At 36.1% G+C, this 17886-nt stretch overlaps 1 protein-coding gene across 5 annotated transcripts in view; it reads left to right on the top strand.

The window, feature by feature from the left end:
- The window catches only part of Rbpms (RNA binding protein, mRNA processing factor), a 173323-nt gene that overhangs the window by 40491 nt on the left and 114946 nt on the right, over positions 1–17886 (top strand). Inside the window, exon 1 of one of the 5 annotated variants that reach the window (XM_046453307.2) lies at positions 13244–13931. The exons of 3 other annotated variants lie outside the window; for them this stretch is intronic. In XM_046453307.2, the coding sequence (XP_046309263.1) occupies positions 13893–13931 (39 nt within the window). In that variant the 5' untranslated portion in view covers positions 13244–13892. Of the gene's footprint in view, positions 1–13243; positions 13932–14036; positions 14064–17886 lie in introns of those variants that run through there. One more of the 5 variants, XM_046453308.2, reaches the window with a different exon arrangement.

Below are 17886 nucleotides of genomic sequence, written 5' to 3' on the forward strand. Positions count from 1 at the left end.
CACCCCCTCCTCATCCCCAAACTTGATGAACAACACAGCAATATAATTTTACTGCTTAAAACTTGGCTGACCCAAACATGAACTTTCAAAGAAAACAAGAGTCATTACTAAAAGAGATTCCATTTCTTTCCGGGGGCCTAATTTAAGATGACTTTCCAGAATTGTTGAAAAAATTACTCTTCCAATGGCCAATTAATTGTGAAACAAAATAAACACTAACTAGGAAGGCAAAATGGAGAGTTTTCTACATTTGGGTTTTAAAATATCCTTTTTTAATGGGTGCATTTTCTTGTTTTAGGGTTGTCATATATAGTTTGGATAATTTATCAAGTTACATCTGAAAATTGTCCTGTGAATTTTAATGGTGATAATCTGTGAATAACTAATTCCATAAGACTTCATTTCTTAAGTTTGCCCTGTTAGTCTTGCCATAATACCTGTCTACTCATGTGCCCAATTATTTAGAACTGGTGAATGGTGGTGCTAGCACTCTAACCCTGGTGGACCTGGCATGGAAGCCCTTTGCTCTTGCAGTGAATTTACTCCCTTCTTTATACCTTTTCAAACACTCAGAAATGTGGTCAAAGAGAACCAGAACGGATTTGAAGAACCATAGAACATTATTCCCAGTGGTCCAATAGAGAACACAGCAGGCCTGGGTTTAAATCTACACTGTACTTTAAGCTTTTTTTTTTTTTTTTGACAAAATAGCTCATTTGTCTCAGCTGTAAAACAGAGGCAGTTAAAATAACAGTATCTTTGGGATGATTGCCCAGCCTATTGCATAGGATCTGGTCAACTGCCTAAGAATTGATTAAATGATAACTGTTCTTACTGTTATACATATGTATTGACTTGACTAAGAACTCTCATGTTCTGATTATGGTTCTCTTGTTATTATATACATATGTTATTTAAGTGATAACTTCTAAATAAAAGTTATTTTAAAAGTAAAATGGCTGAGTAATCATTAATTTCAAGTGGTCCTAGAAGCAAGGCAGTGACTTCTCTGAGGTGACTGAACATACATTTTTTTTATGGCTTAAAAAGACAAAGTGAAAAAAAAAAAAAAAAAAACCTTGGGTCAGTAAGTAACCTTACCCCTTTATTTATTTATTTATTTATTTATTTTATAATATTACTTTTTTTTTTAAAAGAAAGAGAGAGAGAGAGAAATTTTTAATGTTTATTTTTTAGTTTTCGGCGGACACAACATCTTTGTACGTGGTGCTGAGGATCGAACCCGGGCCGCAGGCATGCCAGGCTAGCGCGCTACCGCTTGAGCCACATCCCCAGCACCTTACCCTTTTATTCTGCAATGTGAGAGAGGTACACTCAATGGTCTTAAGAACCATCAAATTCTGAAATTCTGTGATAAGCCCAATAATAGAACTAGGATCTTTTCTACAACTCTGAGGAAATGAGTTGTACCAAAGAGTTGTATAAAAATAAAGGAAAGGGAATTGCTATGAACCATAAGTGGACTTTTTATGTCCACCAAGAATAAAAACAACAACAAAAAAAAAATGAGAGCTTTTATTCTACTAGATTTGCAACAATGAAACAATTAATCCATCTAACCCTTGTACACATTATTTAGTTGTTGTTTTGTTTTTTCCCTGTTGGTGAGTTTATGGAATTCTTTTTTTTTTAATTTATTTATTTTTTTTAGTTTTCGGCGGACACAACATCTTTGTTTTTATGTGGTGCTGAGGATCGAACCCGGGCAGCACGCATGCCAGGCGAGCCCGCTACCGCTTGAGCCACATCCCCAGCCCCGAGTTTGTGGAATTCTGTTTAACCAACAACTAAAGGCTTTCTTGGCACAGGGAAAGGAAGACAACCGCTGTCTTCAAGGAATTTATAATCTGTGCCAGCATAAATGGTATGAAACGAAAATAGTACTGAAACATGTTTCTGAGGAATGAACTTCTGAAGATACATGTCCAAATGGTTCTTAACCACTTGTGCAGGTGCTAAATTGGGACAGATGCACTCTGGAGGCCTGCCTAGATGCATTGTTCCTTGATTAATTCTTTTTCATAAATCATAAATCTTGTATTCCTGTGGTAACTAATATTTTATGATATGGCATTTATAAGTTCAAAGCACTTTGCTTTAATTTAAAATTCTGTTAATGTCAATAACTTGTGGGATAATGTATACTACGTTGATATACACAGATAAAGCTGTGAGCTTAGCTGAGAGACAAGCTAGTGAGAATGTATGTACAGAGTATATGGGGTGAAAGGGGAGTGGTAAATTAGGTAAGACTCCAGTCAAGAATAATCTTGAAATTCAGAGAAAAACAACTTTGGGCTAGATTATTTACATATCAATAATAGGACTGATTGGATATATAGAAATTGGGGGAATATGGTTAAATGAAGGAGAGAACAATATTTTTGCTGACATTTCTTTAATCCTTATTTGGAATTTAGTTATTTCCAATAATCTGCCCCCTTTTCTGTTGAAGATAATTGTCCTTTCTTAGAATAAACTACTTTAGCTTCTTTCTCAAATCAAATCTTCCTTTTACTCTCCCTAACCTCTAAACATATAGGCACCAGTAGCCTTCTATTCTCCAAACTAGTGCATTTTACTGTGGACAGTTTCAATTGTTATTCATTCCTAGGACTTTCCAGTGAATTCCACACTTGCTACTACTTCTGCCTTGTTGGATGACTACATAATTAATCTATTCCTTCTACAGAGCAGCTCTAAAAATATTTGAAAGGTGCTATCAAATTTCTCCTGTCTTGATTTTTTTTCTCCCTCTTCACGTTAACCATTTCTACTTTTCTTCAACCACTTTTTATATTTCATTGTTTCCTGTTCCTTTACAGACCTGATTGTTCTTTTGAGTTGCCAGCTTGTCCCTGCCAGTCTTCACACGGGATTTTGTGCACTCAGCAAAGCCTTTCTATGCTAGACAGGTTGGCACCATCACGTTTCTCTAACATTTAGGATTATATTAGTGTTCTCAACACATCAACCTATTTCCCTGCTTCTCCAAGACTAGGGTAGGTGGTATGCCACAACTCATTGATGCCCTTGCATTCTTCATGCTGTTAGGATTTGCTTGTGTTTTTGTTTTTAAAAGAATTCATTATTTTGAATTCACAGGATTGGATTTTTATACTAACAGAGATCCTTGCTTTTGAGCACTTAATAAATATTTCCTGAATGGAAATGAATGAATAATGAACCTTATATGCTTATATTCCCTTGTTATGATATGGGCAGCAATTTGACCTAGAGTTGGATTATAGGTCAAAACAAAATTGATTTTTATCAGAACCTGACATTGGGAAAAACAAATTTACTGTGGATGAGTTTTGTATTGAACTCCAAATGTTTTTTTTCAAGAACTATGTTGTTTTTTTACTTAGGAATTGATTTATCTATTATTCAAGTTCGTCTTGGAATGTAATTGCAGCTATTTATTATTTGTCACTCACTCCTATCTTCCTTTTCCCTCGATGATAGACTTTTGGTAGAATAACAGTTAATCAACATGGTTATATAAATAGCATAGTCAGTCAAGGTACTGAGCCAACTCTTGTCTTATTCTTTGTTTTCTTTCCAAGTTTTAGGATGGTCATTATAACCTTTATCAGATATAGAGTATAACTAAGTGGATTTTTCCCTTCTGTCCTTCCATTGCAGTGAAGGAAACTACAGTAAGTAGAACCAGAAAGTTGATGGTGGTTATTGTTGTAAGGGGTAAGAAAAACAGTAGCAGCCAAAAATGCCATTTACCCCAAACTCAAGACTTGGCTGAGGAAACACTTGCTCAAGCAAAATCTTGACTGTGCATAGAGGAGTACTAATTATATTTACTTCTGTAACTGAAATTAAGTTTTTTGTGTGATACTATCTTTATTTCTATCCTAACATGTGGGGGTAGGAGGCTTGGAGAGGCGTTTCAAGTACAGATATTACTCTACCTTAATTTTTCCCCCTTTTGCATTAATAATAATTTTTTTTAATCTTTATTTTATTTATTATTTTATGTGATGCTGAGGATCAAATCCAGTGTCTCACATGTTCGAGGCACGTGCTCTGCTACTGAGCCACAACCCCAGTCCCAATTAATATTATTATTAAATAGGCTGACAGTGCCACAATTTGGGTCATCAAGTATGTATATATCCACATCTAGAAATAAGAAGATATGATCTTATTTAAATGTTTATTTGCAGAGAGGAAATATCCAAGTTTACTTTGTAGTGTATAGTACTAGTGGTAGTTTAGTTAACATGAACAGTTATCAGTCCATTTGAAAACAAAACTATTTAATCAAAGCCAAAAGGAAAGGATGTAGTCTCTTCCATGTTTTTTGGTAGATCTAACAGTTGAGTTAAAAGAGTCATGGAAGGGCAATTTTCAAGCAGTAAAAATGTGCTTTTGTTGGTTCATAAAATAAAATCTTTTTTCTTTCAGAGTCTTTTCATAGAGTAGTGTAGTGGTAGGGAGACAATGATTCATGATTTACAAGGGACCCTGGAGCCCCTAAGAGAACCTTTAATAGGCTGACTTTGTAGTAAATATCTGAAGAAAGGAATGTTGTAAGAAACTATCTTGGTGTCCCAAATGTCCATTTTTCTGAAAATTAGAAGAAAAAGTTCTTCCTTAGAGTCAGTTTACTTATGTACTTGCTAAAAAAAAATTTTGTGGTAAAAACACATAACATGATTTATCATTTTTACTATTTTTGAGTGTATAGTTCAGTAGTGTTAAGTATATTCACATTGTTATGCAACAAATCTCCAGACTTTTATATCTTGCAAAATAGCAAATATATGTATTAAATAACAAATTACCCACCTCCAACATTCAACTTATTGTTTCTACCCATCTGATTAGACACCTCATATTAAATGGAATCATACAGTATGCTTGTTAGCAACTTAAATTATCTTAATATCCTTGAGGCTCAACTATGTTGTAGTGTGTACCTTTCTAAGGCTGAATAATAGTCCATTGCATTTGTCCATTCAACTGTTGGATGGACATCGGGGTTGTTTCCACCTCCTGCCTATTGTGAATAATGCTGCTATCAACATTGATGTTGAGATCATGCTTTCACTTATTTTCCATATATATTCAGAAGATTGCTGGTCATTTGGTAATTGTTTCTAATTTTTTAGGAACCACCATTGTCTTACATAGCAGCTACACCGTTTTGTATTCCCATCCAACAGTGCATAGGGTTCCAACATTTTCACTTTCACATTTCCCAACATTGGTTATTTTGAGTTTTCTTTTTTTAAAAATAGTAACCATAACTGTCAGTTTCAACACTAATCATAATGATCAAATAATTTTTGAGTATCTAAGGGTGTACAATATGATATATGTGGGCAGCCTACAAAGGTGGAGATTAAAATTTTTCTCCTTGATTTCTTAACACTATTTCGGAACTTTATCTGATCTGTAGAATAACAGTATTTATTCTTGATTTTCAGTAGAGTCTGCATGGGTGTTTTTAACTTAGGTAAAAAAAGTGGTGGTGCATTATTGTAGCAAAAGCTGCAGATTCCACACTTGACAACTGATAGGAAAAAAAGCTCAGTAACAGATTTTGGAGAAAGCATTATTCATGTCTTAAGAATTTACAAATAACAGGTGTACAATACACTGTGATATTTTTTGCCCATTAATGAATATGCTCCAGAGACTGTACAGTCAAAGAAGATGGATAAGGTGGTGGATTTCTTCAGCTATCTTCAGTGATTCACTTTTTCCCTCATATTGCTTAACTTCCTTTCTGTTACAGTATTTCCTTCCTGTTACATCTGAAAAATGAGCCACAAAAATTTCAGGAAAAAAAAATCTGTTTTGGAAGTTCGACGTACCTGTCATTAGTTTTCTTGTTCACATAGTCTCGAATATTAGGAAATATTAGGAAAGTCTGCTTCCTCTAGACAACATATTTTCGAGACTATCATAAACTTGAAATGGGAAATTTCTGACCCTAAGTGGCTGAATAACAATTTTAAACAAGGTTTTTTGGACCTTTTGTATACCAAATGTTCTCTCTGGTGATGCAGGCAGTATAAAGTCAAAATGAAATAAAGCATTTCGTATTCCTTACACCACCATTTGTTATCAATCCACCTCTTCAGGTCGTATTCTGTTTCTACCCTTGCTCTCCGTGTTGCAGCACACCATTCCTGGGTTTCCTCAATTCCCATTTCTGCATCCCAGCTCCTCCACCGTGGCAGCTCCAAGAAGGCGCCTGGTGTTCGTGTAAACTTTCGCAGTCAGTCACAGGCTTTCCCATTACAACCCCTACCCCCGCAGTCTTCCTGGAACGCTTCCTGTTTTGCTCACCGTGGGGCCTCGTCTCCTACAGCCCTCTTGGGCTCTGTTTTTTTCCCTTCCGCTGGCGGATGTCGGCTACGCTGCCTTCAGCGCGGCCGGAAACTGGGTCAGGGGCGCAGTCGCACTTCCGATCGCGCGCTCCGAGGAGGCAGCCATTGTGGTGAAATATTGGATCACCGGCTGGGCCTGAGTCTCTGCCTTGGGCGGGTATCAAAATCCAGAACACTTGTAAGGCTCCTTTAAACCTTCACCAGCTGGTTGGGGAAAGGTTAGAGGGTGGCGTTTTGGGTGATTCTAGTGACTGAACTGAGGCTTCCAATAGACTTGGCGATTATCTCCTCCTGGTAGTGTGATGTCGCCTATCATTACTTTTTGTTTTCTCACCATGATGTTTTTTTTAAAGCTTTGTTGTTAAAAATGACTCCCCTGGGACTTTGGCTGTAGCTCAGTGGTAGAAAGCTTGTCTAGCCCGTGGGAGACACTGGGTTCGATCCTCAGCACCACGTAAAAATAAAATAAATCAATGTATTGTGTTCTCCTACAACTAAAAAATTTTAAAAATAAATAAAAATTAAAAAATAAAAAAGACTCCCCTCAAATACCCACTTGTAGTAATAGAAGTTATATTAAAAAAAAAAAGCGTGTATTTAAACGTTCTTGGCCGCACCCCTGTCAGTGGGTTCGTTAGTACCAAAACCCGCTTTGACAAGAGTCATTTCAAATTCTGTACCTTTGAGACAATCCTAATTTGGAGCAATGTGCTGCGTGGATAATGCTTACTAGTAAAATATTGGAATGAGGGTTTCTCAAATCTATTTTCCCTTAAAATATAATACTTTCTTTTCTCTAAAGCCTAAGTTAGTTTTTTTCCCAGTTTCTTTAATTGTATTAATTGCATTAATAATTATGGTAATCATTGCTAAAAAGCAAAAAAGCCTCATTTTTCTGAATGGTGTAGGAAGAAAAAAAGTCTGCATATAGTGTAATGGTTAGGGACACAGGTATGTAACTGTTTTCACCTTGGATAGGTTTCTAACCCTTGGTTTCCTCCTTTGAGAAGTAGTTCCTAATAGAGTAATGGTGTAGGCAGTTTAATTGATAAAGGTCCACTGCTTTTTAATCTAAAATTCTTGGATATACTTACTTCAGAAACATTCATATTTTAATAGACAAGAGTACATAGTCCACAGATAACAGGTCTGAGTACCTAGTGATTAAGCACAGTATTTCTGCATTGAAACATGAATCTTTACACTATGGGGGATAAATTTAAAAAATAATTTCATATCAATTTAGGCCACTTTTTGCTACCTAGTGAGTTTGCACACTCCTCTCCCTCACCCCAAACGGGCAACTTTAGGCTTTCGGATTTAGGAATTGTGTATTAGAGGTAAAGAGTCCTAAAACATTTGGAATATGGTTAAGTATAATATCTTAATATGTACAAAACCAAATTCTTTCTATACTTTATTACTTTTAGCTTGTCTTTAAAACAGTAATTTAATCATTGTGACTTAAAGTGAACATGGCAGGGGGCACTCCCTGTGTTTTTTTTCAGGGTTCTATTTCATTTGTTTTTCACCTACCCTTTTTCCAAATGAGAAAACATAGTTCTGTGTTCCACCCTGCCTAGCCAAACAGATGGCTCCTCAAAAAACAATTTTTTAAGATAATGTCTATTTGAAAGATTTGAAATAATTTCTAATTATTTTTCTGTTGTGACTTGTGATTTCTGCCTTGATTTACCTCTGTTCTTAAGCACACTTAAAAATACAAAGCCCCTTGTGTACCTTAATCTTTGGCTGAGCTTTGCTGTCAGTGAATCAATTCTGGAGCATCTGACTTTGTAGAAAATTCTTAAGTTTTAAGCAACTTAATTGCTCCTAAAATATCTTTTTTCTATACCAAGGAGAGGAGCCTCCTGAATTTAGGACTACAGGGTTTGTGTTTTGTGTAAACTCATAGCCATATTATGATTGGCCTGACTGGCATTATAGTAATCTGGTATGTTTTATCCTATGACCCTTAGAAAATACATTGTAATTCTTATAGATGCCTTTATTTTCATTTTCATTTTCCACTTAATACATATAATTTACCCAAAGCCTAACTAAGAGAGAAGAATGTGGGCATGTCTGAAAAGAATATATGCTTTTGAAAAGATTCACCAGGTACTAGAAACATAGTCTATGAAAAGTCAAAATTTTAAGGGAAATCTTATTGTCCTTATGTATCCAAGAAATAGGTACATTGACCAAACTAGCCAAATATATGAGACAACTTAGAATAGTAGCACATCATTATTGTTTTTTAAATATTTATTCCCTGAAGAAGTACGTGTTCTACTTTATCCATAAACTAGTAGTGCATTAGTTCCTAAAAGTTAATTCTCCACAGAAGGAGAGCTGATCTTGGAGTTTTTTTATTTTTCTTTTTTCTCCCTGCCATTTATCAATTACCTCTTACCCCTCCCACCCCTACTGGGAATTGAAGCCAAGGTATTCTGAGCTATATCCCCAGCTTCCCACTCCCCACTTTTCTATTTTGAGACAGTTCAGCTAAGTTGTTGAAGTTAACCCCAAACTTGCAACCCTCCTGCCTCAGCCTCCCAAGTTACTGGGATTACAGGTATGTGCCTTGTGCCAGTTTATCAATTATCTGTAATCTGTCCATAAATATATTTATGTGAGGACTCAGCAAAAGACAGAGTGAGCTCTTTTCAGTATACCAGAACGGTTCACTAAAAACAACTTGGACTGTTAAATCAAAATTACTATAAGTCATCTTCTTGAAGTAAGCCTTGTTTCTTTGCATAAATTTATCTTCATTGCTTCATGTTACACAAACAGGATATTTTTAAGGGATTATTTATTTTATAGTTTTTTTATATTCATGGATACCTTCTAGTTCACTTTCTCTTTATTGTGTTTAATCAGTGAAATAGCTATGGTCATTTAGTACATTTTTATTTTTAATTGTCTCACAGTATTTAAAATCCTACATTCTGCTCATTTAACAAGAATGAATTGGGTGGGGGCAGCAATCAGTAAGGGTGAGGCTGTTCTATTTTAGACTGTTAACTAAAAAATCCAAGGAAGTAAAGAAAGAAACTGAGATGACCTGTACTGTTTTTTATTTTAAGGCTCAATACAGATAGATTAATTTTTCAGTCATCACTTAAAATAAGCTTAGCTTTGAAATGAGATTACATTTAGTTGAGTATTAGAATAACTTCCTAGTGGTGAGTATACATATATGTGTGGTATGAAATTGACTGCAACAACAGAAAACCAAATAATGTAGCTTAAACTTAAGACATTTCTCTCTCAACTCGGAAAAGTTATCTATGGTCAGTATGATGAGGAACTTCATTGGGGACTTTGTATTTTGATGTTCTGCTATCTTCAACAGGTGGTCTAAAATTATGGTCTAAGATTGCTGCTTCACTTTCCACTCTCATGTTCCAAACAACAGGAAAAAGGGAAGAAACACTCCCTCTAAAGGCATAACCTAGAATTTACAAGCATCAGTTCTTCTCACAGCATAGGCCAGAAGTTAGTAATGTAGTTCTGACTAGCAAGGGAGGTTAGGAAATTAATGTGCCCAGCTGAAATTTATTTCTATGAAAAATGGGAAGAATAGATGCTGAGGGAAATGAGCAGTTCTGCTGAAAAGTGCAATAAGAAGTGTATTGTTTTGTGAATTGTGGTTACTCATCAACAAAAGAAAAGCCTCACTTCCATTTGGATTCCAGTCTTGGGTATCCCTAAAATATATTCTCTTCCATTCTTGCCACCTGTGGGGAGAGGGAGAGAGAGAGAGAGAGAGAGAGAGAGAGAGAGAGAGAGAGAGAGAGAGAGAGAGAGAGAGATTTCTTAATTCTTAATTTAGGAAAGGCTTTATGAGGGTACATAATAATTTTAAAATGTAAAATGGGCTTGGGTTGAAGCTAAGTGGTAGAGCATATATGACTACCATGCACTAGGATCTGGGTTTGATCACCAGCTCTGCAAGACAAACAAACCCCACTACCACCAACAACAAAAGTAAAACATAAGGTTTAAAAAAATTCAGTAGAGAAGGGAAGAAAGAAGTTTTCAATCTAACTTTCATTGAAATACATACATTTAGAAGTTTATTGTGTCAGTATATGTTATTTCATCTGTCATTTTTTTACCCCTTTTGTAGTGAATCCTAGACTTAATTCTCTAATAGATTACTAATTTCCAAACAAATGCTGTATGGTATTTTTTGGGGGGGCAGATTTTAAAACAATAACAGTCACTTAATTTTTTTTTTTAAAAGAGAGAGGGAGTTTTAATATTTATTTTTTAGTTTTAGGCGGACACAACATCTTTGTTTGTATGTGGTACTGAGGATTGAACCCAGGCCGCACGCATGCCAGGCGAGCACGCTACCGCTTGAGCCACATCCCCAGCCCAACAGTCACTTTATTTTTGATTACATTTCTTTTGCAAGATGATGGAGTATGGAAAGTTCTGTGATATAAACAGGAGGTTTCTAAAACTTTTTAGTCCACTTTGCCCTCTTTCTGTAGCAATCTACAGTGTAGCTTTTCTGTGTTCCTAGATTTTCTCTAAGAGAAGTAATAGGGCTCTGACATGAAAAGTAAACAAATTTTTGAGATAGTTACAACTACAGTGCCCACTGTTCATAATGGGTCATAGAAAAAAATAAAACTAGATAGGGTTTCTAGTTCTGGACAATGTTTGTATAGTTCTTTTCTATTAATTGGGAAAATTAGAATTTAACTTACTATGTATGTTAAGCATTAGAAAAGTCAGCCTGTATGTTATATTTGTATGAAGTATCCCCCCAAAAGTTCCTGTGTTAATGCAGGAGTGTTCAGAGGTGAAATGATTGAATTTTGAGAGCCGTAACCTAATCAGCCCATCCTTCTTTAAGTGGACTAACAGTGGACTAACAGAGTCATAACTAGGCAGTGGGGCACAGCTAGAGGAGGTGGGTTACCATGGGTGTGTCCTGCAAAGTTTCATCTTCCCTGCTACTGCTTTGCCTGCCTTTCTCTGCTTTCTGATCACCATAGTAAGCAACACTCCTCTGCCATGCCCTTCTGCCATGATGTTCGGCTTCAATTGGGCCCAGAACAGTGAACTTGGCCAACCATGGACTAAACCTCTGACTGTGAGCCCCAAATAAACTTTTCCCCCTCTATGGAAGTCTTATTGAATATTCTGGTCACAGAGATATTAAGCTGACTGACATATTGCATTTGGTATTTTTCACATGCCTTGCAACAGTTAGCATGTATGAAATCCTCTTCTGCACATTTTTTGATATACAGCATAACCAAGGTAGAAGACACCAAGATGCTTGCAAAATTACACATTTTAGTCAGCCTTTTTGCTGCTGTGACTAAATGATCAGACCAGCACAACTGTAGAGACGTGGAAAAGTTTATTAGAGGGCTCACAGTTTCAGAGGTCTTAGCTCCATTCCACCAGGCTTGAGATGAGCTGAACATCATGGCAGAAGAGTGTGGAAGAGGGAAGCATCTCACATGGTGATCAAGAGGCAGAGAGAGAGATTCCACTTTTCAGATATAAATATAGACACCAAAGCCATTCCCTAATTCCCATCTCCTCCAGCCACACCCTACCACTTCAGTTACCACTGTTAATCCCTATCAGGGGATTAAATCACTGATTAGGGTTAAGGCTCTTACAACCCAGTCATTTTTCCTCTGAACCTTCTTGCATTGTCTCACATGTGAGCTTTTGGGAGACACCTCACATCCAAACCATGATAACATGTTTTCAGTATTTGCCTTGCACCCTTCTTTATATTAACTTGAGGATCAGCTCTCCCATTTGTTTTCAGTACTAGTCTTAACACCATTCTCCTTTTGATTTTGTCCCCTCCTTGACTGTGTTGCCTCTCAAATTGAAGTCAAGATGTCTTTTTTAAAAAATCAAATACTATAGACTTTTCAGTACACATAAAAGAGTGGCTCATAGACCTTTGTAGGAACTTGAAAAAGTATATAGAGGGTAGTGGGTAAAAATGTGTGCAGTGGGTGAGACCTTGGATTCATGAGTCAGGTCTTGTTCAAGGTTCAGATCTTGGCTCTGTCACTTTCTAGTTTAGTTACCTTGAACTTTATGAATCCCAGTTTCCTCATCTATCAAATAGGAACAGAAATAGAACCTAGTTTACCTAGTTTGAGTTAGAATTAAATAAGTTATGTAATAAAATGCTTGGTACTATTTTTAACCTGTATATACTGTTCATTTCTTCTCTATATCTGCTTTATCAAAGAGTGAAAACTGTGCCCCTGGGATGTTTCTTTTGTCATTTTGGCTAGCTTGCCTGCCAAGTCCGTGGAGTAGAATTGAACACAGACTTAGAAATTTGGGAGGGGGGGTTGTGCATTGCATTTTATTGCTGGCGATGCTGTAGAATTATAGGAAATTTCTGCAGTAATGAGGACAGTGCAAAGCCTACTTTCTCAAGCTTTTTTTGAACAGTTTGCCATGGAAAACAGAAAATAAAAAACTTTCAGTGCTCTTAAAGCATGAATTTAGACATTAAATACAAGGAAATGAACATGATCTTCCTTTTCTGCCTTAGTGTCCCCTATTCTGATATCTTGAAGCAAATTCAATAATGTCCCCCTTCTCCCCTTCAGCTTTTAGTTTTCAAAATGGTCCTCTTCTCACTGCCTCCTTTTGCATGGAGACTGAAGCAAGCTCTGTCACCTCTACCTCACACAGGGAAGTTTGGCCTTGTGGTGATTGGCTGGAGGAGCATCACTGCTCAAATGATACTTGAGGCCAGACTCTAAATTTTCTGCTTTTCTTGGTCTGTTAGATATTTTGTCTTTGAGAGAGTATTTTTCTATGTTTTAGAAAGGATTCCTTCAGTGCCCAATTATACAGTTTTATGGGTAGGATTTGGTTTCAACAGAAAATCGTGAAAAATTACAATTTACTTTTAGTTACATTTCAAGTCAGTTAAGATGTCCTGTTTAGAAACAGGGCTCCAACCCTTTTTAAAGAATAGTTTATCTTTCTTTTAAACAAGTAGAGGTGTTACTGGGGAACACAGATGAAATACAGGTTGCTACATCAAAATAAAATAATACATGGTTTCCTTCTCCCAAATAATTTGCCTCTTAAAACGAAAGGATGGGAAGATGGAGGAAAATTTAGATTGCCACATCTAGACAGTTTTAAATCAAGGAGCACAGTGACTAGCCAGCTTTTAATATTTGTTTAAAAGTAGACTGACTGCTTTAAAAGCCCTGGAGGTAGAATAAGTAATCATTTGCAAGGTAGTTCCCAATAATTAATAATTAAACAATTCAGCATGAAATAGACTTGTGGATGGACTTCTTTGGGCTTGATATTTCCTGCCAGGTAGTTTCAGCCTGGTAGAAACACTGGATGATTTTAATCTCACCTCTGCTTTTACTCTTCGTACCCAGAATTGGACTTTGAGAAGGAAGGAGGGCACACCATGGAATAATAGTGTTATTCCATTTCTGGTAAGGGTCTGGAAGTACAAGCAGAACATCTTACATGCCCACACCTTTGTTGTTGACTGGGAGCCCCGGAGTGGTGAGTGAATGTCATAATACTTGAAGAGGTAAAAGTTGTCACATAAAATGCTGCATAATACTTCTGGAATGGCATGACTATGAAAAAAAAAAAGAATTTTAACAGCTGGCACAGTCTTGAATGACAACACAGGTAAATGTAGCAGTTAGTTTATTTGGTTTTATTTGATTTCCGATTGCCTGAAAGCATTTCTTAACATTAAAAAAAAAAAAAAAAGACTGCTTTAAATACCCTGGAGGTAGACTAATCAATTATTTGTATACCCAGCCTTGGGTCTTGCACAGGCACTAGGTGCCACAGCAGAACAGCATTTCCTTTCTTTATATGACTTTATAGCAGAAGTAGCATTTCACACTTGAGGAACCCAGGTTTCTTGAAGTCTTTAGATTCACACTTAGCATCCCAATGCCCTTGGACTCAGAAGATTTCTTTTTAATACTTCCCCAAACAAAAGATCTTTAAAATATGTCCTGTCCTTAACTTGTTCCTTTTATAATAAACTTCATGTATAAAATGATGTTTATCAGGAATTACTTCAGCCATTGACACAGGTCTGTACTCACATGGGGCTTTGCTGACTAGGCAGGACTGAGTTGTCTTTCATTATTTAGTGGATGTTTTGATATAGGTCATGTGAAGATTGTCTGTCAAGCAAAACCAGAATGTTTTACACAGGAACTGAGTTGAGATTTTGATAAAGATTATTATCTTTCTTCTTTCAAACAGTTTTCTCTTTGGAATACCTCACATTATTTCAGGCTCTAGAAGTGTAAATAGGGCTAGTGTCTTTCAGGGAAAACTGCCATCTTACTGATGTATCCCAGCAGGAAACAATCTGTTTGTGATGGATACACTGCTAAGAATTGAGAACAAGTGAGAAACTGGAGATATTCACACAGGCATATTTTATTTATGTAGACATTGAGCCCATTTTTTAAAAAATAAATTGCAAATTGTACAGACCTTTCTCATCTTCTAGAGAATGGTGAACAGTCAGCAATAATAGTATTATTCCAGGAATTGTCATTAGCTTGTTTCTTTTTCCATTATTATATTAGTCATAGTATTTCAAGCATGCTCAGAAAGGTGACATTTCCATAAATGGTAGTTTTTATGGAAATGGCAGATAAACATCATTAAACTAGAACATAGGATTCAAAATTCCTTGTCAAATGCTTTTCCTCTGTATTACTCTACCTTTCTGTTTTTCAAGATGCCTCCACATTTCTAAGATCAATATAAGATGTATTGCACAAGGTTCACGGACCATTAAACTTAAATAAGAGGCAGGCAATGATCAGAAATGCATTTTACATCATTAGTGTTTAGTTATGAAAAATATGTGTATATTGAGGAAAGTCAATGGTGACCAAAAACCAGGGTTCTTAAAGTCCAGGCTATGAGAGAACTGGAGGGAAGGAATGACTGATGTACAGAGATGATTGTACTGTGTGTTACCAGTTATGAGAAGGCATCCAAATTGTAATTAGCAAAATTTGCTAGATGTGATGGGAAGAAGAGGTTGAGAATCACTAGGTGGGAGTTAGGCATTCTTTGCTGGCATTTTATCGGCACACTAGATGCACATGATCATCATAACTGTATTTATTAGCTTCCCCACCTCTACCTACTCCAAGATTAAAAAAAAATACTGTTAGTACATAGGAATGAGCTTTCTCTCATTTCTTTTGGTTTGTAATATCTCTAATTCTGCTATCTTTGGCCTGTATGATTATAGCCTAGGTGGGGAAGAATGCCAAGTGGTCCTTAAGCCTCAAGTTCCTGCAAACTATTGAGTTTTTTATAGTCGTGTGTACTACATAGCATATACCAAGACAGCTAGCTTTACCATAGAACCATTTACATATCAGCAAAATAAACTGCCTTGAAGTATGGTTACTTAGTACAAGTGTCTTCCTTTCCTGAAAGTTCCCAAGAATTAGGTGTTAAGCTTTATTAGTAATCTGTCTTCATTTTGAATAACCATTGTATATTCCCCATGATCTTCATGCACATTAAAGTTCAGTCAACTACTCATGTATAATCTTGCTAGCTTGCTATATGGACCTGGCAGCTAGTTACAATTACAGAATTTCAGGCCCCAGTAGATCTACTGAATCTAATGTTTATAAAATTCTGTATGATGATTGTGCACTCAAGTTTGAACAAATTGCAGCTCTTTACAAGTAGTAAGCTTTCATTAATCATTTCCTTTGGTTTGTGAATCTGCTGCTCAGATATTCTACTTTTCTTTAAAAAAAATGACAGACTTAGCTTCTTAGAAATTTAGGGAGTGTCTCAAAAGAATTATAGTTTAATTGCATTGTTTTCAGTAAAGAAAAATAATGGAAGTTCATGGTATCACAGATTTTGTGATTTCCACCTAAGGTGGTGCCGAAATACCTCATAAATTGCAAACTTGTTTCTCATCTGAAAGGATCTGATTCTTCTCTGCCTATACAAGATTTACTCTTGGTTTGGCTCAAAGATCCCTCTTCCAAGATGAAGCAGTGTCTCCCTAGGCCCAGTAACACTTGGAAGTAAGGAATTTTCCGGGACCAAAACTTAATCCCAGTGGGAATAGGTATAAATGAATGTTGCTTGTATGTTCTTTTTAAACTAGAAACCCTTCTGAATTTTTAGTCATGTGTTATATCAATGTTTTTCCAAATGTGCCTGGTCAAGAAAAACATCTTTGGTGCTTGTTAAAAAAATTGACTCCTAAACAAGACCCTAAGCAATTTAGCAAAACCCTGTCTTAAAATAAAAAGGGCTGGGGAGGGAGGCTGGGGTTGTGGCTCAGTGGTAGAATGCTCACCTAGCACGTGTGAGGCCCTGGGTTCGATCCTAAGTACCACATAAAAAATAAGCAAATAAAATAAAGGTATTGTGTCCAACTACAACTAAAAAATAAATATCTAAATAAATAAATAATAAATAGGGCTGGGGACATGGTTCAGTGGTTGAGCACCCCTGGGTTCAATCCCTGATTACTCCTCACCCCTCCCCCCAAAAAAGAAAATTTAGATTCCTAAGTTTCATCCCCAAATCCACTGATCAGAATTTCTGGGTTAGAGTCCCAGCAATCTGTGTTTTAACAGACATCTAGAAAATTCTTGCAGTTACGTGCTCTTTCCTCTGGAATATTACTTTTCTAATTATTTTCTTCTTTCTTTCTTTTTTCTTTTTGACCTCACCATATTTTCTTCAACATATATCACTCTAAGCCCCAAGGAGTAATAAAGAGGCAACTCAGGATTATTAGTTGACTATTGAAAAATGGAAATGTGTACAACTAAATATTGCATAGTGTTGCCTGTCCACAACTTAAAGATACTCGATTAATTTATTTCATGCTTTTGTTGTTATTGTTGTTGTTTCTTTGAAGATGGCAAATGTTAAAGCACATTCTACATGTCAAGGAAATAAGATCTAAAAGAAATGGTGAAACATGGACTACATGAGGGTGTGTTTGTGTGGGGGATCATCAGGAGGGATTATGTATGTGATTTGACATCTTTTATCCCACAACTACTTTTGTTCACATTTAATTATTTTATGTGCTTTAACCACAGAGATTATTATTTCCTTTATTTAGAGATTCATGCCTCCTTTTCCTTGTAATTAAATATCTCATATGTCATTCTTTCTGCATTTTATAGAAGGTAGCTGGCTCTTGGAAACAAATTATGTTGACTGCTAATTTAGGATGAGATTAATTCATAAGACTAAAAAGATGAATTATCAGATTCTTTAGGGTACTACTGTCTTACATATCGCTAAATATATTATTCACATACATAAATCATGATTAGTGTACCATCTGTAAATGTCAGATTCACAAGAAACTTAGATACCTAAAACTAGGTCCCTAATCCAAAGTTATAATATAAGATACACTTCCTGATCTGAAGGAATTTCTAATTTAATTGGAAAGGAGTTAACTAAAGCCTGT

The sequence above is a fragment of the Marmota monax genome, unplaced genomic scaffold, assembly GCF_021218885.2.
Source record: "Marmota monax isolate L192 unplaced genomic scaffold, Marmota_monax_Labrador192_F-V1.1 WCK01_AAM20220418_F8-fsc00117, whole genome shotgun sequence".
NCBI classification, from domain to species: domain Eukaryota; kingdom Metazoa; phylum Chordata; class Mammalia; order Rodentia; family Sciuridae; genus Marmota; species Marmota monax.